The 25,726-nt window shown below is 34.0% G+C and overlaps 2 protein-coding genes across 2 annotated transcripts in view; one reads left to right on the forward strand and one right to left on the reverse strand.

The window, feature by feature from the left end:
• The window catches only part of LOC123669349 (dedicator of cytokinesis protein 9), a 65,408-nt gene that overhangs the window by 11,889 nt on the left and 27,793 nt on the right, over window positions 1–25,726 (reverse strand). The window lies entirely within an intron of this gene.
• LOC123669350 (prostatic acid phosphatase-like) lies at window positions 13,331–16,683 on the forward strand. The gene is made up of 7 exons (XM_045602956.1): window positions 13,331–13,680; window positions 13,989–14,099; window positions 14,182–14,421; window positions 15,118–15,300; window positions 15,724–15,844; window positions 15,955–16,166; window positions 16,469–16,683. The coding sequence occupies exons 1-7, from the start codon at window positions 13,522–13,524 to the stop codon at window positions 16,628–16,630; spliced, it is 1,188 nt and encodes a 395-aa protein (XP_045458912.1). The 5' UTR covers window positions 13,331–13,521; the 3' UTR covers window positions 16,631–16,683.

Genomic DNA, 25,726 nt, shown 5'->3' on the forward strand with positions numbered 1-25,726 from the left:
AGATATAAGTTAAATATATCTGATACTTTCATATTATCTATTTTAAAAATATCTTTATCATAATCGAAACATTCGCTACTGCAACAGAACGGGAAGCAACGGGCGTTCCTTGTTGGAGAATATTTAAGAAAACGTTATAATAATAGCATATCACAATTGTATCTGCCAAATGAGATATCAGTCCAAACGTCTGACTTTGCGCGTACTAAGATGACAGCTCTGGTTGCACTCGCGGCTATGTATCCTCCACCGACAGTTCAAAGATGGAATCCTAACTTGAACTGGCAACCGATACCATACGATACAATGTCTTCGAAAAACGATGATGTAAGTAAAATTTTAGGATAAAAAGACTTTTTGTAAATTATCCGATACATTGCAAATATAATTTGTAAAAAAGATTTAGAAGTTATTGATAAACTTTAAATCTTTTATTTTATTTTCCAGTTCCTTTTCATTTACCATTGTCCTCGGTACCGACGGTTAAAAAACAGCATATACGAAGTTCCTGAAGTATACAATGTAATCAGGTCATACGATAACTTATTCAAAATGCTAAGAGATAAAACTGGAGGAAATATAAGAACACCCGAAAATGTTTTCTCATTGAACAACCTTTTTCAATCCCTGGTATGATATTATTTTACAATATGAACTTATATAATTATTTTTATTTATGACGAACATTGCCGAGGTAGATAGACCCTTTGGCGTATGCGATTTTAAATTTTTATCTATATTAATAGAAATTAAATGAAAATATATATTTCGCCATAAGGCGATTAAAATACACACCTAATGAACGTCAAAAAAATCTACGTTCACAAAAAAAAAAGACTAGAAAAAAATATGAAGGTAGCAAAAGTTTTAATAAATATACTATACATTGGGTGGAAAAAAACTTTCGATACTCTTTTTGATTTTAAAGTTTCGGCACACAAATCACCACATGCCACCTGCTCACTATAATAATTGTAACTATATCTATTGATAGAGTGGGTCATAGACATAAACTGGTCGAGCTTTAATCAATCCCATGCCTTTCATCATTAGACCCGGACAAAACCTCCAGGCCCCGGCACACTGGTGGGGTGGCCTCGCTCACAACAAGGCCACCCCTCAGACGTGTAGAGTCGTGTCGTCCGGCCGGCCGAAGTCCCCCGACTATCGGCCGGCGACCCCATTATTACGAGGGGGAGAGGAGGAGGTGGGCAAACAGTCTCCTCCTTGCCTCCGTACGTCTGCGCCGGAGTGGGTCAGCGGAGACGTTATTCTCTCTGGCCCGCTCCGCGGCCTCCTTCTGCGTTATTAAGACTTTTTCAGACCTGCTCCAGACAAGATGATATCGCCGTAATGTACGACGTTCCTGCGCTTCATAGTTGGTAATGACCGACCTTCATCGCTTCCGCATCCTTGGCTCAACAGGATTTTCTTATCCTCCTGTGTACCAGGCCAGACCAGACTTCCCCTTTTAGACATCAGAATTTTCTCATCAGTGTACCTATCTCTCCCCAAGGAGTGATCGATGCAATGCTGTCTGTTATGAAATTCGCTTAAAGAAGAAAGTGATAGTTTGGGTATATTGTTCAGTGAAGGGTGACTTAGAAGGACTTTAAGTTTGCATTATAAATAAATTATTTATGATGCCTATTGAATTGGTACCAGGTGCAAGGTTATATTATCAAAATTAAAAAAAATCAGGAGGATTTAGATCCGGTTGCTTTTAATCAGAATCATAAAAATAATAAGAGCCACGGTTCGTTTGACTTCGTTTGACACTGTTCGTTTTTGGCTGATTCGTGATTGTGATCGCGCTTTATCACGCTCAAATATTCATTTATTACTTAAGGACGCTATCACATTTTTCTACAAATATCAGTGTTTTTCACGTACCATTTTAATTAATTAGGAGTCACCCTGAGAGGATATCTTGGTTTCAAATGAAAGATAATATATTCATCTCCGAGTGAGACCATAAAAATTATATAGCCCCATACAAACTTTTCACACAAATACAGTTTAACCATCACAGAAATCGCAAAAAATTAAAAAAAGACGGGTCTGAATTGGAACCATTATAGCCTAAATACACTGCACTAAGAAAAATAAATACACTAACAAATTGTTGCTTATTTAGTCCTCTATGCGTAGCGCTAGATATTTTATATAAAAATAAATAATATTTCCATTTATGAGAAAAATAAGAAACGCTCTCAAATTTCTTCATACATTTTTTACAAGTGAACCATCGTCGTTCGTCATTCCGCGCCGAAACGCGCTCATGGAAGCACGGCTGTATCGCTTCAACGCAAGTAATAATTACGTAAAAAATGAGTTTTTTGTGTGTACTGTGCTTGGACGAAATTGATACTTCACAATCGATTGTCTTTGCTATGCATCTGGTTTATATATAATAATCAATAATAATAAGTAATCTTTGCATTTGTCTTCTTTTCAACCGACTTCAAAAAAAGGAGGAGGTTACTCAATTCGACCGTATATATATATATATATATATATATCGAATATATATATATATATATATATAATTTTAATGTATGTTCGGAGATAACTTTTTCGTTTATGAACCGATTTTGATAATTCTTTTTTTGTTGGAAAGGAGATATCCCTAGTTTGGTACTATGATAAGGAAACTAGGATCTGATGATGGGATCCCAGAGAAATCGAGGGAAACTTTCAAAAATCGTACGGGTGACTAGTAAATTTAATCATGTTTTCATTAAGTACTATAAAGCACTACTATTTAATAAAGGTCTGGAGTCGATCTGATTGATGATGGAGAAGAAAGATAGTCGAGGGAACTCTTCAACAATTTATAGCAATTACCTGCTTTTTGATCTTAATTCGTTTCTATTGATGAGAACTTTGCACCTGTATTAGTTATATGTGCCATTACAGTCTGATGATGGAGATAAAAGATAGTCGAGGGAACTCTTTAACGATTTATAGCAATTACCTGCTGTTTGAACTTAATTCGTTTCTATCGATGAGAACTTTGCACCTATATGAGTTACAAGTGCCATTACAGTCTGATGATGGAGACGAAAGATATTCGAGGAATTACCTGCTGTGTGGTCATCTGTGTCACAGGACCAGGTTTGATGATGGAGCCCATAAACACTCGAGGGAATTTCTCAACAATTTACAGCAGTTACCTTTTGCTGTTTGACGACCGCTTTGATATAATGGTGCATGTGCCGCGTCGGCGGCGCCTAAACACTGACGGTCGCGGGTTCAATTCCCGCTTGGAGTGGATATTTATGTTTATACAAATATTTATTTTCAGTCTAGTTGTTAATCCTTGTGGTTTTCCCAACCTAGCCTCGGAGAACACGCTAGGCTGTCAGTCCCGGTTGTTATTACGTGCACCTGATAGCGAACTTTACTCATAGTATGTCGACGCGTTAGCGCAGCGGTCACAGCACTGGCTGTTGCGCTGGCGTTAGTGGGTTCAATCTCCGCGCAGGACAGACATTTGTATTGGCCATATAAGATGTTTGTCATGATCTGGGTGTTTGTGCTTGTGTATTGTGTATGTTTCCGGACCCCCGACACAAGAGAAAAAGCATCCTTGTTAGATCTACCCATCACTAAAAATTGTAAAATAAAATAATTTTTAACAAAAAAAAACCGACTTCTAACAGGAAACTAAAAAGTGAAAAATAAACTTAGTACAAAGTAATTCGTATTTTGATTTAGTTAATCAGAAATGATTAAATAAATATTTTATAATATTGAAGAAGTTTCCTGTTTGAAATCGGTTTCTTTTGTTAAAAATTATTTTATTTTAAATTTACATTCATCATCATCATCATTGTTCCGTTTGCAGAGTTATGAAATAAATAAATTTCTAAAATAGAAGCAGCCTATGTTACTCCTTATTGCATAAGATATATCCCAGTGAAAGTACCGTCAAAATCGGTCCACCCGTTTCAGAGATTAGCCGGAACATACCGACAGACAGACAGACAAAAATTGGAAAAATGTTATTTTGGTATATGGACCGTGTATACATCCGTATGCATTTAGTAAAAAGCAGTATTTTAATATAACTAAAGGACACTCCAATTGTATTTATTTGTATAGATTGTTGACGTAAAATATGTTATGTTTATATTATTATAATGTTAAAACTATAATAATATAACTTAAAATTGTATGTGATTTTGAATTATAAAAATAAGCGTATTATTATCTTTTATATTTTATTGTATAGTACGACGAACGAGTAGTAGATACCCTGACGCCTTAAGACATCGTCATAAACAGAGTAGGGGAGAGGTTCCGTGAATAGTAGGTACTTAGTAACAGTTACCAAGTTCGACTTTAAACTTACAACTAAATTTACAAATCAATACCAGTAAAATTAAAAATTAATACTTTCAAGTACCAAGATTAGTTACGTCGGTACAAAATCGAGCAGATAGCGGTATCAATGTGTGCGTACGCGTAATGTTATTGTGTTGCGATTTAAATACCTAAACTTGAGCGAGTGAAAAATGTGATAGCGTCCTTAAGACTACTCGTTAATCCATCACGCTTCTCCACCGCAGATTAGGTGATAATTTCACTATCATGAATAACGATCGGCTGTACATGTTCTCCAAGGCACAGAGAGGAAACTTACAAAAACGAAAACCCAAACAAGTAATAAATAATTGTAAATAAGTATCTGCTCCGAGCGGGATTCGAACCCGGACCAGGACCAACGAGCTTTTTGCCAGAAATCGTACCATTTTACTAGACTTGTTTGTAACTAAATTTTATATTATTTATTTTTAGAATAACAGCGGTATTGCAATTCCTGAATGGATCGAGGAAGTTATGCCAGAAATAAAAAAAATGACTAAGGTCGAATACAAATGTTCATACTACAATGACGAGCTGATAAGGTTATCTGCAGGTAATTTTACTATTATTATTTTTATAAACGCGCCGTAATTTTTAAAAATTTTAGTATCAAATTTAATTATATTCTAAGAGTTCTTATCAACATATACTTCGATATTGTAAAGCCTGGAACAATATATTATAACCCTCTTCCTTTCTTTTCACGATTCATTTTATATATATACTTTTAGAATATTATGAACAGGAAAGACTTCTTAGCAAAGTCGTTCTATCTTTATGATTTTGTGGAAGCTAAAACCGAAAAGCATAAGGTGATTGTAGCTCCGGGGGAGATACGAGATATGTCAGATGATGACTTCCTAACTTACCAACCGGAATCGGAAGGAAGTAAGTCATCCTTTACAATAAATTGGAAAAGATCATCGCGAGTCTTAGCCCAAAAAAGCTCCTGGCCCAGTGGATTTAGAAAGGACCCGCTACTCCAAAAAATGTCAGGGATTGATTTTCAAGCCTTTGCGGATGACGTGGTCTTCGTGTTCTTTCACCACCAAACTAGCATGTTACAAACCCGAACTGAATCTATCCTTACAGCTGTTCAGGATTGGGGCAGCCTTAATAAGTTGAACTTCGCACAGCACAAAACCAGGTCGATACTACTACTGCGAACGCTCAAGTATGACCCCTCCATATACCATTTGTCCGGCAAGCGGGTGGGTTTTGTAAACCAAATCAAATTAGTAGGATAATCATAGACTCTAAACTGTCCTTTAACGCGCATGCGTCTGCTATATGTAAAAAAGCCGCAGACATATATAAACAACATCCACGCGCGGGGAGGGTTACGTAGGGTATAAATGGAGGATAGAAAGGATCCTATATGTGGCGATGATAGAGCCTATGGTTCTCTATGCGACGCATGGTCTCCGGCAAGCCCAAAAATTAAAAACTCTTAAGAGTTAGGCGCGCTTCAGAGAGGTTTCGCTATAAAGTTATGCAAAGGGTAAAGAGCCCCTTTCGCCTTGATTTTTGAATCCAGAAGGTTGCTACCTTATTTACGATTAAAAAAGACACTGAGTAAACTTCATTCTATCAGGAAAAGAAATGGAGTGCAGGTTATTGCGTTTACAAAATCCCCACCCTTTTTTTCGCCCGACTACCCACTAAAAACCAGCGGTGCCCTCAACGTCATAGTGGGACGCCACGAGATCGCGTAAGCATGCACCGCGACGCTCCGATGGTTGGCCACACGTGCCGCGGTCTCCTTCGGTTAAAGAGCGCTCATGGGCACCGGGAGCGCTCTATTGCCTCGGAGCGGAGATGAGACGTACTACGCGACATGGCCGCAGCTACCTTCGCAGCTTTATGGTTACTGGGAGCGTTTGAGTTACGCCCCATTGTTTTTCCTATCTTTAGGGGACGACAATCTCACCCCCCCTCCATAATGTGCGCCGCCGGTTTGCCAGCATTGGTGCAGACTGCACAGCATAGCATATAAGTTACAGATGCCGGCAATGTGTCCATCCTTCCCGCACTGAAAGCACAGCTTGCTTCGGTCGATCGCGAACGGATAGAGCGGGCGAGTATGTTTGATGCTCATGCATTTGTAGCACCGCAGTGGGCGCTTATCTAGCACTTTGACTCTGGCAGAACTCCAACCAACAAGGAGTTTGCCGATCTCAGGCAGAGACAAAATCCCCACCCATCTCTACTCATAACAACCGAATACGAGTGCTTGGAGGACCTGGATCATCAGACCTTAAAAAACCACCAAATAGTCAGTCTCCTTGTTTTCGCCGACAGCAGCAAGATAGAAGGAAAGGTGGAAGCTGCCCCAACACGGTTGGAGGAAGATAGGGAATTCAGGAATTCCACATTTCAACTTGAGTCTCACAACACTGGTTTTCAGTCAGAAATACTACTACGCTACACTGATTCATTGGCAGTAGGCTATATTTTAGTGGAAGAGAACGGAACAGTTAAAGCCATGCAATTCACTTAAAACTACAATTTTACAGACTAACAAAATACTATTCAATTTTCAGGAGTTTTTATGACTGAAATAATACAAGCCATTAATGCTGCTATTGCTGGTAAAGAACAAGTTAAATTACGCTTATATTCGGCTCATGAGGTTAACGTAGCTGCACTGTTAGCAGCCACAAGAGTATTTGAGCCACATCAGCCTAATTATGGAGCTACAGTTTCTTTAGAACTTAGAAGAAATTCTAAAACCGGAAATTACGGGATAATGGTGATTATTAATTTGTTCTTAATTTAAATTATATTTAAAAAAAAATAAGATAAACAGCTCATATGTGTTGATCTGTGTACTATTAAATAAAATATTAGTTTTATGTTAACTAGACTTTTAAAACAGTTTCTTTAAAAACTTTATTTAAACAAAGCGTTGACGCATTTGTAAATAATGTATTCAAAACATAATAATGACGTGAAGATCAATTTGCATCAGTAATTACGTAGAAAATTTACTGTAAATACCTAAGATAATTCAATGCAAATTTCTTCAGGTGCGAGATTGTTGTAATATTCAAAAGAAACATAAATACGAACAAATGAATTGAATATTGAGACACAGGTACTGTTCGCCATCAAAAGTTCCTTATGTATATTACTATTACACTAGAGATGCAATCAATTTGAGAATTACAATAGATGCATATTTTTCACATATTGTTCAGCAGTTATAAACGTAGTATATTTTTGCTAGTATATTTTTGCTGTCACAGAGAAAAAAAAATAATGCATATAAATTTTTTGTTTCTTAGAGTGTATACGTACTTAAAATATGCTAATCTAATGCTTAATGTAAAATAAGGTTATGTAATAAGGTATTAATTATCAAGGTAATTTACTTATATACGTGTTGTTACTTGTATACGTGAATTAAATTAATTTTAGCAAGAAAGAAAAAATAACTTAGCAACACAAACTCGAACGGCAATTACGAATTGGTGTAGATATCAACCCCACCAGAGCTTTAAGTCCTTACTACGTCACAATGAACATGAAAATTGGTCGATGGTGGTCTAGTGACTTTATTACGGTTAGGTTTTCTGTAGAAAATGCCACAAACTAATTTAGAATCCTAGTTCAAAATTCATCTGGAATAAATATTTAGTCCGGTTTGTAGTTCTAGGGTTAAGATGACTAATTTTGAAAATTATCTTTGATGTACTGATCTAAAATTGCCAATAAGTATTCCAATACTGTATCAAAAGAGGTCGTCTTCATACAGTTGAAGCGTTAAACCTGCTCTAGTGTTAAGTCTGTTCCGACCGGAACTTTTACACCACAAAACAAGAATGAATGACGGTTTACGGTAAAATAGAGAACAATGTATAAATGAATCACTATTTTTTTAAATCTTAAAAGTATCATGGAACAATTAACATTTACGTCATCTTTACAGATCGTGTATGCGCCGGAAGCCGGCAGTCCCGGGCTTGTGTTACCGATGGACGGCTGCGGGGGAAAGCCCGTTTGCGATTATGGCACATTCATTGCCCTCACGAAAGATGTTCTACTGTCACGCAGCGAATATATTAATCAATGTTCTATCATTTAACCAGTAAATATAAAAAACACATAAAAACTGTATTTACAAAATTAAAAATAAAAAATATTTTGATGCAACATAATTTGAATTAACGTTTCCATAAATTATCGTTCCGTTATGTTTGGCGTTACTTTTGCTTTAATTTTAAGTACCTAGGTGACCGAGTTTAGCTCGGTATTTTTAGTAAATCGTATTTTTTGGAAATCATATTTAAATACGAATCACATATTTTAAAAATATGAATAATATTTTTTTTACCGACAATAATAAAAAATATAAATAAATTATAAAAACTTATCAAGAGTGCAATTAGAAAATACAAATAATAATAATAACAGTAATAATCGATCTAGAAATTTGAGGATTTGAACCGTGGTCTTTTCGGTCGATCGTGACCGGCCGATTTCCCACCTGAGCTATTACAACTTTATTGACAGTTGCGAAGTTTACCTTCGTATTATAAAGATATTGTAGCCATTTTTTTCATTGTCTAAAAACTGAGATAAACGATATTTTCTAAAAATAAATCCTAGCTAGATTTATTTATCTCCTCCGAAATCCCTTGCATACTAAATTTCATGAAAATCGTTGGAGCCGTTACCGAGATTTAGATTCTATAATTACATTATCTAATATATAAAATTCTCGTGTCGCGGTGTTTGTAGTTAAACTCCTCCGAAACGACTTTGACCGACTCTCATGAAATTTTGTGTGCATATTGGATAGGTCTGAGAATCGAACAACATCTATTTTTCATCCCCCTAAATGTTAAGGGTAGTCTGCCGCTATTTTTTTTTTAATTTTTAAATAAATTGTTTATTTTTTATTTTATTATGATTTAGCGTTGAAAAATACATACAACCCTAAATTTTCACCCTTCTACCACCAACCCCTATTTTTAAATAGTGTTTAGAAAAGTTTCTTTTGTCAACAAGACAGCGTTTGCCGAGTCAGCTAGTCATTATATATAATAAAACTAAGTTGATAAAATGTGCGTGCCGATAAAACTTAGAAATGAGTCCCAGCACGATAAAGGGACTTAGTAGTAGACCCTTTTTCCCCTCTCGAACAAGAAAGTTCCCGTTTTAATCTAAAGGATGTGTTTTTAAAGATATAAGGGCTTTTCCAACCCTTCAACTTGGAAATTAAGTGTTGTGCCATCTGTTGTCGAGTATTTGAACTTCATTCAGAACAACGATTATTTGGGTTGCATTTCGAAAGGCGCTGCGAGCAATTGCAGCATGTATAGTAATGGCTCGAAATTTAAAATTCCAACTTCAATAAAGTCTTAAATTACATTTGTTACTATAAAAAAGTTAGTAAATTTTATTTATTAATACAGCAGTAGCTAACTTATATTTTGGAGTTAAAGCGACATAATTTTAGTTGTTCAAATTAGTTCTGAAAACATTTTAAAATTTAAGTTTTTAAATTTCGCGCTTTTACTACGTATGCTACAGCTGCAGAACCTATTGTTACGGCGGACGATAATGTCGAGAACATTCTAGAAGGTGTGAGAAAGAAAATATTCTCAAACTTTCTCGAATATACTAGGGCCTAGCTCTCTGAATATATAAGAGCCCGATATCGCCCGCCAGAGTTAGTTCGATTTGAACAGCGAAACAAACGATTTCGAAACGAAAAGGAAAGAAGTTATTTAAAAAAATAAATAATAGGGATTGGAAATTTTTGTTAAATACCCGTGCGAAGCCGGGGCGGGAAGCTAGTATGTATATATATACAAGAATTGTTCGTTTAATAGTATGAGATTATTTAAAAAAGTCGAAATAAGGTATCTACTACAATTTGGTACATTAATACGTTTCCTTTTTTTTTTCAAATATATTAATGATATTTTAGCAATCAATTATTATTGATACTGTCCCAAAATAGGACAAACAATACATATTTATTGTAATAATACCAATCTAAAAAAAAATGTTTAGGCATTTCTGTAATAAGTTTGCGATGTTAGGCGATGAAAAAATACCTTTAATCTGATATTGTTTTTTTTTAATAAAACATGGTTTCCTATTACAAGTAATAAGTTATTATCCTCAACTTATCATTATTTCTTATATTCTTATGCAGTTATTCAAGGCAAAAAATAAATATATTTTGTTATTTTTTTCTCATCATTCATCATTTTAGAGTATGCTCAATGGAGTTAGAATTATTTTATAACTTTTAATAGTTAAGATATCGGTTTCCTATGTTTAATTACCGTGTCTTTATTTAAAATAACTTTCGGCCAAGGCATATGTCATAAAGAGAAATATACAGGTTAACAGGCTTCAAAATTATAGTATCAGTACGGAAATTATTTTATAACTAGCTGTGCCCGCGACTTCGTCCGCGTGGAATTTAACAAAAAAGTTATTTTTCAGTTCGCAGAGTTATAAAATAAATAAATTTCTAAAATAAAAGTAGCCTAAGTTACTCCTTACTAGATCAGCTATCTGCCAGTGAAAGGCCCGTCAAAATCGTTCCAGCCGTTTCAAAGATTAGCCGAAACAAACAGACAGACAGACAAACAAAAATTGTAATAGCATTTTTTATCAACATGCAATTATAATTATTTATTTATTTTTTATTTATGAAGTATCTTTTTTTTTCTTTTCAATTCAGTTTTCTTTAATAGCTTCTTTCAATTATTCTAGTCAAGAAGAGTATTCTCTCCTGTTTTGGAAACACACATGCATTATAATTAATCAAAAGAATACCTTCTGTATCTCAAAATATCGGCCCCATGTTTTTTTTTTGGCCGATTGAGACACTTATACTTCTTATGTGCTTTTTTTATGCCACTGCATCGGCCTTTGCTTTGACTCATGTTCATAATGGTGAACACAAGATTCATCGCCAATGCCCAGAAAGCATTCTCGAAACCCATATTGCACAAAGCTAAGTCATATCAAGGTATTTATGTAGGATGTTTAATATGGTTGTGTCTGATACTCCAATTGATGCTGAAAATAGTTTTTTCTTTAGTCGTGTATCTTCCGATACAAGGTTAAAAAACTTTTTCGATTATTTATGGCATAGTAGTCTCAATCGGCTGTCCAGGTTGGGAGACGTCTTAAACGGAGTGCCTCCCTTGTTTGAAAGAACGTGCCATTTATAAAACATAGTTTTCCCAGGAGCGGAGTCGCCATCAACAAAACGGTTTGGGATGTCTTTCCTTGTTCGGTGAGAAACATAATGACGACGCGATGTTCACATTTATTCGTAGTGGCTAGTTTCTTCTCGATTGAATTGTTCACTCGTTGATAACTCAAAAGCCAATGATTCAATTAGGCTGAAATTTGGCTTATATATACTAACAATGAATCAGTCAGTTTTTGACCTTCCTTCGTAGACCGACATTTGAGTAGTTACTATATAGCTGAAGATTTGAGAAATGGCCATAAAAAAGGGTTTTGACCCATTTGAAAATGGTTGGTTACACAAAAAAAAACTCGATATATGAGTGCCACATGAACTCACTGCAAGAAACCTAATGGACCGTGTACTCATTGCGATTAAGACGATCAGCTACGATAAGAATGTACGAAGAGAATTATGCTCAAAGGTCAGTCAAGCTGCACAGACAATCGTGAAACCCAGGTCGACACGCAATTAGGTGATGTTGAGTGTATTGTGGAATTAGAAGGACATCATTCATTATGAGCTTTTACCAACGGGGAAAAACCATCTATTCGGATTTCTACTATCAACAGCTGATGAGATATAAGCAAGAAATTGAGAATAAGCAGCCAGTATTGATCAACAGAACAGTGTGGCCTTTCGTCACGATAACAAAGCCGATCAAGTATGTATTTAAGCACTCAACAACAATTGAGAGTTTGACTGGGAAGTCTTAATGTATCCACCATATAAATAATTGCATCCTCATATTTCCATCTGTTTCGGTCTCTTCAGAATTCTTTAGGTAGTGTAAAGTTAATATCAAGAGAGGACTGGCAAAACTACTTGTCGCGGTTTTTTAATGAGAAGTCTCAAAATTTCTATAGCAACTGTACCTAGTCACTACCTACGAGATGGCAACAAGTAGTCGAACAAAATGGTACATATATATTATAATTAATGTAAATAGATTTGATTAAATCTTACCTTGAATATCTATACAAAATAATAAGAAACTTTTTCTCCAACCTAATATTTATTCAAATTACGTTTTTTCTTTCCTAAGACAAAGTTGCAAAACTTATACATTGAATACTACCTGAAACCAGTATAAACAACCTATAAAAACTCGCATGGCTATAATAATGTAACTATATCTGTACAAATTATGACATCACATTAAAAATATCAATAAAAAATATCGTCCTTTATATATTAATATTTCACTCAAAATTCCTTCCCATACTACTTTCTTTTATTCAAACTCCTTTTCTGTTAAAGCTACAACTTTGGAACTCTCTTCCTCTCTCTATAAGAAAAGCTCAATCTCTTGCTTGTTTTAAAAAATATCTAAAGGAGCATTTTTTGTCACTAAATACCTCATAAATATCACTATCATCTCCATAAATATATATATTATGTATATTGTGTATATATGTATGTGTATATGTATGTATATTTACTTCTTTTAATATCATATTACTTGTTAACTATATGCCAATTCTTTATCAACTGTTTGTACACTTCCCTACCGCTTCTCTTTTTCTACGCTATGTCCTATGCCCAAAGGTTGTCTGGAAGAAATCGCTCTTAGCGATAAGACCGCCTTTGTACATCTTTCTTTGCATGTATCACTTTTTTTGTAAAGTTTCTTTGTGGTGTACAATAAAGAGTATTTATTATTATTATTATTATTATTATTTCAAATATCGACTGAACAACTAGGACTAGATCATTTTAATACGACTAGATTATCGTACCAATATCTGACACCGTGTCGGCCGATGTGAAAATGTCTTACAGAACAATACAAACTACATGTACCTAATACTTATGTCTATATAAATTGAGTAGAAGCTCTCAGTACGGCAGTCGAAATCGGTTCGCGAACACGCGTAGTTATTTACCATAACAAAAACTTCACTGATTGTTATTTAACATAAAATATGGATTTTGTGTTTATAATAGCCTTGGCAGTGGCAGCCGTTTTTGGTCAGGAGTACTATCCTAAGAAACACCCAGTTGGACTTACCTTAGACCCTAAAAACAGCCTCGATATGCTAGACCACGGACTACCCAATACAGAGCTGTTAATGTCTTTTGTGGTACGTCCTTGTAAATTTTTATTATACCTAGTTTTTATGTTATTAGAATTTAGTAAGTTGTACTTTAGATTAATTAAGTGATTTTCAACTGATTTTTGTGATTTATTAAAATATCATTTACAATAATTGTATTTTGATTATACTTACAACTCAGTGCGTTATGTTTATCTTAGATTATTATTTATGTATTCTTTAGAATTTTGTGATATTGTTGAAAAAACTTTTACATTAATTATACTAAATTTATAAGCCAATTTCAACCAAAACAATAGTGTTGCGAGTGTTATGTAAACCATTTTTCCTCGTAGGTATTTCGACATGGTGATAGGACGCCAGATGAAGAAGAATTAACAAAGTACCCAACAGATCAAAAATACGATAACATTTTATTTCCTTACGGAACGAAAGCATTGACTAATGTAAGTGGAGGTAACTGAATAAAATTAATCTTATTTAATGTAAAAGAGGAATAAATAATAATTATATTTCAATTTCAAACAGAAAGGTAAACAGCGCGGTTACCTCGTCGGTGAATATTTAAGAAGACGTTATGATAGTATAATTTCTAAGTTATATCTGCCCAACGAAATTTTCGTTCGAACGACTGACTACGCGCGCACTAAAATGACAGTTCTGACCGCTCTGAGCGCTATGTATCCGCCGCTACCGGCACAGAAATGGAACCCCTTCCTCAGCTGGCAACCCATTCCTTACAGTACCCTCGCCAGTACAGATGACGATGTAAGTACTTATAATATTAACAAAACACTTTATACACTTTTTTATTAAATTACTTACAAATTATGTATACTTGTATTCAAGGATAAATGTATTGTTAAGTGCTAAGCAAAGGCCTTTTCTCCATATAGAACTACGGGTTGTTAGTCGGTATCTATGACGACTATGTGTAACGATTGCTATCACCTGCCTGGTATCAGGTGCCTATGCAACGAGCCCGGATTGACAGCTTTACGTATCGTCCAAGGTATGGTGGAGTGACCCACAGACCACACCCAGAGTAGAAACGAATATTTATCTATATACATACATAAAAATCTCATGTCGTGATGTTTGTCTGGGCTAATCCCTGAACCGCTCAACCGATTTTAATGATATTTTGGACAGATATGTAACATTGTCCAACATAAAATATAGGCTATATTATATTTTGATTAATGAGTCTGCGAGTCACACCGCGGGGAATAGCTAGTATATAAATTATTTTTTGTGCCTGAATTAAACTCGCGACCCTGGGTATGATGAGGCCATTAAACCTATCACTACACTAGAACGGTTGTACAATTAAGTCATTATTGATACCTTACCACTTACTAAGGACCTTTAATTTATATCCAAGTACATAAATAAGAAAGTTAATATTTCATAACAAATTAAACATTTTTAATTAATGTATAAAGCTTAATATACATTTTGCAGCTGCTTTACTATTACAATTGTCCTCGCTATCTCGATGTTAGAAAGCAAGTGTACAATTTACCTGAAGTACAGAAAAAGCTTAAACCTTACGAAGGTCTCTTCAAATTTTTAAAAATAAAAACAGGCGCGAACATATCCACACCCGAAGATGTTTTTTTCTTGGATAATTTATTTCAGACTTTGGTAAGTTAATACAAATACATTTTTTTTTTTTTTTTTTTAATTTGCACCGCTATGTTTTATTCGTTCTTTATTTAATTTATTTTATACAAACCTAATCCTGACAATTAAAAACACAAAAAAAAAAAAAAAACAACTTGGTGAAGTCGTTCGTAAGTTATGCGCGTACATAAGTATTTCGATGATTTATTTCTATTTAGAGATAGCAATTTTTAAATCCCATTTGTTGCGATTAATACATACAAAGTTTATTTAAACTTTTAGTATATTTAAAAAATTAAAATAGATTATAATTAGCTTAATAAACAATTAGATCATTTAAGTACTGTTTTATATTTAAATCTTTGATAATATCAGTGTTTTTTTAACACAAAAAATAAAGGTAATTTAAGATATCCTTGATACATTAAATGTCTAATTTTACAGGCTAACGTAGGCGTAAAACCTCCAAAATGGGCATTAGACGTAATGCCACAAATAAAAGAAATAACTAAAATTGAATACGAATGTGAATTCTACAACAACGAACTGATAAAATTAGCATCAGGTACAAAAATACAATCTTCATTAGTTCCTTTAATTAAACAAGCATTACCGGCAATCTATAACGAATGTCAACGATAAGGTTAATATGATAAGGCAATGATTTAATCGCAGGAGTACTGCTTGCGGACGTGTTGAATGCTACGAGATCGCTGATCCATGGCGATCGCGACCAGCCGAAGCTACGTTTATATTCAGCGCATGAAAACAACGTGGCTGGGTTCATGGCGGCTATAAGGGTGTTCAAGCCTCATCAACCTAAATATGGATCGACGATATCTTTGGAATTAAGAAAACGACCTCTAACTGATAAATATGGTTTCACCGTAAGTTAAAAATGTTTTCTTACAGTACTACTTTTTAACCGATTTCACAAAAGGAGGAGATTCTTAGTTGTATTTTTTTAAGTTTGTAACCTCAGAACTTTCTTTCGACGATTTTTTAAAATGAAAGCGTGTGCTTGTCGTGTTATGGTGGTCTCATTTAAATTTAATCGAGATCTGAGGAGTACTTTGAATTATTCCTAATATTGCGTATTTAATTGACCGTTTTACCGACTACCAACTTACGTTGTATTACTTGTCGAAGTCGGTTTCATTCGTTTTCGAGCAAACACATTTGTTTTCAGGCGGTGTACGCACCGGAGGGAGGAAGCCCGGGAGTTGTGCTACCGATCGAAGGTTGCGAAGACCAAGCGTTTTGCGACTACGACACTTTTGTTAACTTGACCCACCAAACTGTACTACAGAGAAGCGATTACAAACATTTATGTTTCCCTTCAATAAGTTAACAAATAGAATAACTACCTTATGTATATGTAATAAAATTATAATTTTATAAGAAGAGGAAAATTTTAATATCATCGACATTGGAAATTATAATTTAGATTCCTTATAATTAGTTGTGTTTATATTTTTGGTAGTTGTGAAAAAGGTATTTTATAAATATGTATATTCGTGAAGCAAAAACTTTATAACCTTTTTTACGAAAATTGCGCAGACGGAGTAGTATGAAATTTCGCACACTTATAATTTATATAGAGGAGTGCGGAATGCTAATATTTATTTTAAATTATGCATAAAAATACGTCAAATCAAAAAAAAAAACAACATCGCACATACTACCGTGTATTTGACACACACACTCACATATATATACTCTTATGTATAGTGTTCAAACTTATAATTGAAATTAATTATGGTCGAATTTCGACCACTGAGCGACTACTAGTATATATACATAATTATCTGTATTGAGTTGTTATACTAATTAAAATGGACGTACAATAAAGTGGCTGTGATTTAAATTTATTTCTTTTTATTTACACATATATTTTTACTCGTTTTTATATCGTTGACTAAATAATTGTTAAAAAAAAGATTTTTACATTTTAAGCAATATTACTATTATTATTGTTATTTTTTTATGAAGGTGACAGTTATGTTCAATGATGATGAGCTCAAGGGAAATGCAGGTTCTCATGATAAATGCATACTTTTCCTAACAGGAATAAGGAAAAAAGTTATATTTTACAAGGAAGTGGAAATTTAACTCCATGAGTATTTATAATAAATGGATTAAGGTTAAGGTAAATTACATTGTTAAACAAATATTAATCAAGTTCCTTTGACTGTTTTTTTTTGTTTTCATTTTTTGTTTCAATTCTTGAATTTCTCTTCGAATTTTTTCTTTTTTTTTAAGGCAAATATTTACTTTTTTAAGGTAAATATTACTATTAATTATACTTTAATAAGCATAGATAACTTGCGTCTGTCTTGATTGGGTTGATTTTTTTAAGTTCCTACTGATTTAAAATCCTTTTTTATTTTTCTAACGATTAAATCGTTATCATCGATCGACGACTTGACAGTTAATATATTGTAGGATCAGATCGAGACTTGATAATATAGCTTAGTATTTCAGGAGAGTAGAATCAGAAGGTAGAATCAAGACATTTAGGAAATACATCTACTTGTAGCGTAATCACTATTTACACACATTAGTCCATACAAATAATATGTAAGGTTGCATAGAGTTATATTTGGAATAATTTCTGAAATGTCCTCTAACTATATGATATTTGTTAAGTTTATCAAATGTCTTCACAAATAAGATAGGTAAAATGCTATTAGTTGAGTATATCACGTCGCCCGTGATATAATAATAAATTTAAAGAATTTAACGCCTGTTACGGTTTTTACGTGCTGTGAGATAAACACGTATTCTATGTATTAAATATCTGTTACGCTATGGTTCAGTTGATAGGTATTGTGTGTAAAATGTAAGTACATATGATATTGCCACTCCTTGCGTGAAAACTAGCTTTAAATTTTTCCCATCGCAACTTGACGAATGAATGTAATTAGTTACTACTAATTTTATGAGTTTTCGTTGTAATTCTAATATACGAGCACCTGTTAAATAATTTAAATTTTGAGGATATATAGATAGATATACAAGATTTTAATCGTTCGCATGATAGCTCCTATCACACTTTGTTATTTTCTATTCATATTTTTTAATTTTCCTCTATTTGGATAAATTAGGTGGTTTTAATAGAATTTTTATAAATCTTTTTCTGTACAAATTGTACTGGATGACTTTAACAGAGATGGAGGTTTGCGGGTTCGATTCCCGCTCGAGACGGATATTTGTATTTGTACAAATATTTTTTTCTGGTTTCTATATCTGTACTTATGGGTCCCCCCACCGTGCCTCGGAGAGCGTGTTAAATTATCGGTATATATGTTATCATATAGACCTGATAACCATCGTTACTTATATAGAGAATATATCCGCCAACCCGCAGTGGAGCAGTGTGGTGGATCAAGCTAAGATCCTTCTCCTACATAGGGAAATAGGCCTAGTAGTGGAATGTTTCGGGCTGAATCATGTTGATTAGATCTAACCTAGTCGAATTTTTTTTTACCTGATTGTTGGTTTACTACAAACGAGAAACTTTAGGGTGAAGAAACTTAATTCTAGTCGGTAGGTACTGGAGCGCATTTAAACTATGTTTTTTTTTTCTTCTAAGGTAAGGCTCAAGAATATTTTGTTTGTTTGTCTGAAAAATTTAAATTATAATCAGATTTTTATCGAAAGCGAATATAACCGAAATGACTTTAACAAATTTTTTAAAATATCTAAAAGTAAACAGAAATATCACGACGAATAGGAGATCAGAGACACATCGCAGTTTGCAAGCGAGGATAAACGGAAGGTGTAGTTCGATCGCACATTGCCAACGCAATCTTTTAATTCACTCTATCAGTCAAAATCAACCTCACCCGATCCATTAAATGAGGGTCATGAAATTGTTTAGACTTTATTTCATTAATAAAATATGCTGTACCTTTTACAGCCAAAGCCAAATGGCAAAATAACATAAAGCGTGGGATTAACACGCATCACTTGTCCCAAATAAAAGTGCATAAGAATTAAATATTGAATTTGAATCGGCACAAAGTTCAATGCTAAATTAAAATATCATTTTGTGTGTATTGTGATATAATGACAAGATAAAATCTGTAGTTGCAATTGAACGCCGGCGAGGACGTCACCGGGGCGCAGGTACACCCATACAAGTGGCAAAGTCAGTTTATGTGTACGTGTAAATAGATATCGTACAATCGATTGGACAAAGTCAATCATCTGAGCGGCGGTTCGCAACGACCGTGAATCTGATGAGCGTCCCGTGTCGCTCTCAGTGGAAGATCACTTCGCGCGTCGTGCACTTCCGCCATCCTTGTATCGGGTTTAGACCGTTCCGAACGTATGATCCCGCATACCCGCTGTGTATATAATGAAGCTATCATAGATATTTTTGGGATACGATACTATAAGTGAAGGCACGAGTCACGATAGGACTACAATGTAGAGCTGTTAACCCGGCGGAGGACAATGTGAGTGTCGCATGGATATGGGCTAGATCTTACTGCCAACTTTTAATTCCATGAAATATTTATTTTAAATACGTGTCGTCGAGTGTTAGAGACATGCATATCACAATATGCTACGGTAATAAATATACAGTATTAAAGATAGACAAGGTACCTTGTAATACTTTATAATGTTGATACATATTCAATTAGTTTGTGTTTAAATAAAGGCGATAAGTGATAGTATACTTTTTTAATTAAAAGTAATAATTCATCTAAGCAAATTTAACTTCGGCAAATACAAATATATCAAAATATTATAAAACAAATAGCACATCAATCTCTGATAACATTGAATTCAATTCACATTTTTTTAAATATTTAAAAACGATGGTTTATGCAATGAAAAACAAATATAGTAAAAAAAACCAAACTGTAATGAGGTTATATATTTTTGACTAATAAATTTTAGGCTGTGTCGTTTTAAGTACAAACGACAATTCCTCACGTAAACAGTTAGAAGAGGTATTTATGAAGTATTAATAATAAAATGTGACATTTTTTTAAAACTCAATTGCACTAGTTTGGAAAAAGCGTAGACGCACTAAGCATATAAGATACAAACGCACAAATAAATATGGATACAAAAATGGATAAAGGGATAGTTTGCGTAATTGATCTCTATTCCTTAAAACGTCACCTAAGCGAAGCACTAGTTCTTTTTGAAACAAACAAATTGACGTATGCTTTTTATGATTGGTTTACTACAAAATAATTTCCTGACTCTTATTGAATCAAATTTTAACGACACTGTTACGAATATGGGTTTAGAAAAATGATTATTTTGTCAGATTTAAATCAAATTTTCAAAATTTGTTTAAATTAAATATTGAAGGAAAGAGGGCGGTCGCGAGGAGGAGTCGACCAACGCGGCGGACGCGACGCCGAGTATGCGCACCGAGCACACCTGCTGTTGTCTTGGCGTGTTGGTGGGCGTCTCACTCATCGCCGGTTTGTATGAGGAATGGTTTTAGTAAAAATCAGTAAACGGTTTCAGTAGATGAACCTAGTCATAAAATATTACAACGGTGAACATGTTTCTGAGAATATTCAAAATTGACCATTCTTCACATTCCTCCTTTTTTATACGACTAAGTCGGCAAACAAGCGCAGGACCAGGCCAGGGCCGCCTGACGGTAAGCGGTGACCGTAGTCTACATTCTGGTGTTACAGACGTCTAGTCTGTAACACCAGAATCGCGTTGGCAACCCTACCCAGACGACCCCCAAGAGCTTTGGCCACCTCACTCACATCACAGGAACATAACACTGCTTGAGAACAGTGCTATTTAGCTCTGATATTCTGTAAGGTTGGAGTACTTCCCTAGACGAGCTAGATTTTGAGCAAGATATATCCTGCTGTGTCCTACTTCAACATTTGTAGATGGCTACATCAAAGTATTTTGGTAGATCTGAAGCTTTAGTACAGCTTAGGGTAAGAAGCTCGACGTAACAAAAGAGATGCATTATTACTACTACTTCACTATTCGCCTTTTAGCCTTAAATTGATGGTCACCTTCGGTTACCAGATTACAGTTCGCATAGATCAGCGGGTTTCTTTAGGGCAACCAGTCTTGTAGTAGGATTTTGTGGTATAGTGTTTAATATGTTTCAGTTTTGAATTTGGAATCTGACCAAATTTAATCAGTGTGTAGCTAAATAACATGGTATTTTGAATTCAGCCCTCGTTGCAGTGATTTTGATGAAGGACACAACAGTTGAAATCACTATACTGCGACAAGTTCATGTGGTAAGTTACATTTATCATAATGTGTTACATTTATTATACCATAATGTGTACCTACATTCAAACTGGGTTAAAATTTTAATGAGATAGTTCTTAAAATCGTATATAGTGAAGGTTTTCTTTTATGCTTGTAACGTTTACATTACAGACAAATCTTTTTAAGAATATAAAAAACCAAAAATGTATTGTTTTAGAAAGATTAATAGACCAACTTTAATATGTAATAAATTAGTCCATAACTTTACCAAATTACATACCTAACTTAATACATTTACTACAATTATAATGTATAAACGTATGTGAATATGTGTAACAGCTCATGTCGCATGGTGAGCGCACACCCAGTGAACGCGAATTGGCCATGCTCGGGGCACCACCCCCGGAACAAGTATTTGTCCCTTACGGCGCTGGAGCCTTGACCAATGTAAGTATCTTTATGTTCCTCACACCAATGTTACATCCATTAGAATTTAATATTTTTTTTTTTTGCTATAACTATCAGATTTTATTGTGGATTTCATTCAGATAACATACGTAAGATAGAAAATAGACTAAGCTATAGCTAGTTATGATTTTCGTGCGCAAAATTCAAAACAGCAAGATAAAAGTTTTTAATCGATAGCAATTTTTCGTCTTAAAAAAAATACAGTCGAGTTCTATACATTGAAATAAGGAAAAACTGCGAAATAGAAGCTAATGACAGTTTTTCAAATTATTACAGATCATTCATCAATTTTGTACCGAGACCAGTGTTAACAAAAGTGTATCAGTCACCGTATTTCCTCTATTTGTTGAGTTAATCTGATGAATGTAATGTTACGCTCGGCTATTGTTATGTAGTTTACATACCTAGAGCATATGTTGGATTAAGTTTGCACGTAACAATAAATTGCTAATAGATGTACGAACTGACTAGCCTGTTGGCGCAGTTTGTAGGGTTGTTTCAGTTGTTTTCTACTCCGGGGGCTGTGATTAGATTTCCGCATAAAGTCTGGGTGTAATGTATTTATAATTTAAATGTACATCTGTTAAAAAACAACCTTAAACTATATCTGTCGGCTGTTACCTACACTAATGCAAAAATTTTAGGAATAGACGACCGTGCGATAATATTATTTTATTATATTAAACTAGATGTTCCCCGCGGTTTCATCCACGTTAATTAAAAAAAATGAGTTACTAAAATATTATATAGCCTACAGCCTTCCTCGATAAATGCGCTATCTAACACTGAAAGAATTTTTCAAATAGGACCTGTAGTTCTTAAGATTAGCGTGTTCAAGTAAACAAAGAAACCAAAAAACGGTGTTAAAAGTTTCATAGTCATTCGAGGGTCGGGCGAAGATAGTTTGCACTGAAGCGTTTACTTCCTGGTCCGACGGAGGGAGCTCGACTTCTGAAGGTCGTGTTCTAAACAGGAACGAGGTGTCGAGAGGCGTAGATTAGTGTCATTTTAACAATGATTTATCATCTTCAACATACGGCACTCGACTCACACAAATATATTTTATTCGTCATTTTTCTCTCTTTAACTTATTTTTCTTTTACAGGAAGGAAAGTTATTGACTTTCGAGATGGGCGCATTACTTAGAAAACGATATAACGACTTCTTAGGACCTTACTATGAAGCTGGTAAATATATAATCCCAATCTTTATCACACATTTTTATTAAGATTTAAAACTTATGCGTAATGTGAATACGAGTAGGTATATATTACGAATTTATTCAAAGCACTATCGATCTCCCTCTAAGTTCTAATTATAATTTAAGTGAAATGTATAGTATCATCTTGTCTGAGTTAAAGAATTTTTAGATTGAATGGATTAATAGCATTTTAGGACATTTTTATAATAATAATTTAAAAAAAACTTGTGTTTTTTAGACTACACGACTGAAGTGTTCTTTAACTCCATCTAACTTATATCTCCCTCATCTTCCGTTCGCCTCACCCGATTACATTTTTCGTAACGCTCTCGTTACGCATTTACCAACTACTCCTTAAGTCAAAAGTGCGTAAAGAAGTTTTACTTCAAAAAACTTTTTATTAAAACTTTATAAGAAAAAAAAGACATATTATCATTGGTATCTGAATAACACAGCAATTTCATGATAATTTTTTCAGAGAAAAGTCTCGTCATAGCGTCCGATACGGATCTTAGTAAGATGACAGCGCTACTGACAGCGGCAGGGCTTTGGCCGCCGCCGCCCGATCAAGTCTGGAACGAGACACTAAACTGGCAGCCCGTACCTTACACTTATCCACCGAGGGATGAAGACTTTGTAAGTTATAAATATATATATTCCAGAACACCTTCAGAAGCCTATATATATTTTAATATAAAACCGGCATAAACCGTCGTATTTTAGAGTACAAATAGCTTTGGCGTCAGCTTTGCGTAGATTTATTAAACGTTGAACAAAAAAAAAAAAATTGATACATAATACCAAATGTACTATATAAAATGTTTTTTCTATGTTCTTTAATAATATTTACAACTGTTAGGTACACGTAAAAATTACTAGTCATTCAGAATTATGGTAATATTATTTCGTTTAATGTTAAGGACTGTATTTTTTGTGTTGGGTGTTTTGACAGCTGTTCTGTGTATGTATAAATAATGATATACATTAAGACGGAGCTGTCGAAACACCCAATAATATATCTACATTTATTAGTCGGCTGTTACCTAAAGCACAGGCAGTGTCTTCCTTAGGAACAGATGACCATTACTTTATTTAAGACTAACTGACACACCGATGAATAGAATGTATATCGTATGCTCGGATATCAAAACAAACAATTTTACTTAATTAGCATTTATAAAAGGTTACATTAAAATTCACATTTTTTTTTTATAATTTACCTAATTATGTACAATGAACAATGATATAGTTTACTATTTTATAGCTATATATTTTGTATATGTACAGTGTATATGCATTTAGTAAGAAGCGGTTATTTTAATATTACAAACAGCCATTCCAATTTTATTTATTTGTATAGATAGATAATCAAGTTATAAATTCAAAATGTTTTAAAAAAATTTTATTTGTTTAGAATTTTTATTTTTATTTGTGGTCATTTCACGTTAACTAAGTTATCAATATTTTATAATTGTTTTAAATATGTTTACTATTGTTTTAGATTCTTTATGATGAAAACTGCCCGCGCTATGGCCAAGAAAAGCAGAGATTGTTAAAAGCGTTTACCGAGGAAGGTCTGCTTACACCGTATCGAGATCTGTTCCAAAAGATAGCACATATGACCGGAACTAACTTCAGTACGCCCCAAGACGCATATAATTTAAACAACTTATTTGTAATACAAGTAAGTTTTACAAATAATTATTTTTATATTTGAATTTGATCTAATTAATTCATTACCTCGTTATATCTGTTATAATGTTACCGGTAAAGTATATATTCTTGCATTCTAGGGAATACCTAATAATTTTGTACATTGACTAGGTTGAAACAATGTATGATAAATAATTTTCTTTTTTATGTATTGCCTAAGCACTATAGAATGCCCAGAAGGTGGAAAGTGTGGTGAATATGTTGCGACGCGTTTCGCAATGAACTTTCCTGTTTGAATTTTGGTCAGACTCAGGATAGGAATCGGATCTACACAACTGGACCAAAAAGCACGGACACTGTTAACTGTTCTAACAGACAACTCAATTGGCTTTTCGGGCTGAGAAGCTGAATCTTGCTGTTCAACTTTCGTTAATGTTTACTGTTTCGCTTCTCTGAGTCACAATTAATACACTAAGTAATGACCAAGTATAGGATCTAAAATTATTGTAATGAAATGAGTTCAGCACTTTCGTAGATAAATGCATTCGAAAAAAATAACAAATCGACAAAGAATATAAAATCGTACCTTTCAAATTTTATTCCGTATTCTATACATCATCTATCAATATGTGTAATGATGAACAAAAGAAACTGTATGTCATACATGACCGAGACTACTATAGAATTACTGAATTATACACTTTGCCGATAATACCTATACATATTAATAGTACTATTTTTTTTTATATGTTTATTTCAAAATAATTTTAGGACGACATAAAAGTAGCTAACCCGAAATGGGCGAAGCATGTGAAAAGAAAGCTGATGGACGTCGCGAGGTTAGAATACAACATGATGTTTCATAATAATCTACTAAGAAAACTTAGTGGAGGTTGGTATGAC

The sequence above is a fragment of the Melitaea cinxia genome, chromosome 3 (assembly GCF_905220565.1).
Source record: "Melitaea cinxia chromosome 3, ilMelCinx1.1, whole genome shotgun sequence".
Taxonomy (NCBI): Eukaryota; Metazoa; Arthropoda; class Insecta; order Lepidoptera; family Nymphalidae; genus Melitaea; species Melitaea cinxia.

What these genes read in the sequence shown, in the direction of transcription:
- LOC123669350 (XM_045602956.1), top strand. Translation starts at nt 13,522, where the DNA reads ATGGATTTTGTGTTTATAATAGCCTTGGCAGTGGCAGCCGTTTTTGGT. An exon ending in ACTGATAAAATTAGCATCAG is followed by an intron (nt 15,845 to 15,954) that starts GTACAAAAATAC and finishes ATTTAATCGCAG; the next exon opens with GAGTACTGCTTGCGGACGTG. An exon ending in CTGATAAATATGGTTTCACC is followed by an intron (nt 16,167 to 16,468) that starts GTAAGTTAAAAA and finishes ATTTGTTTTCAG; the next exon opens with GCGGTGTACGCACCGGAGGG.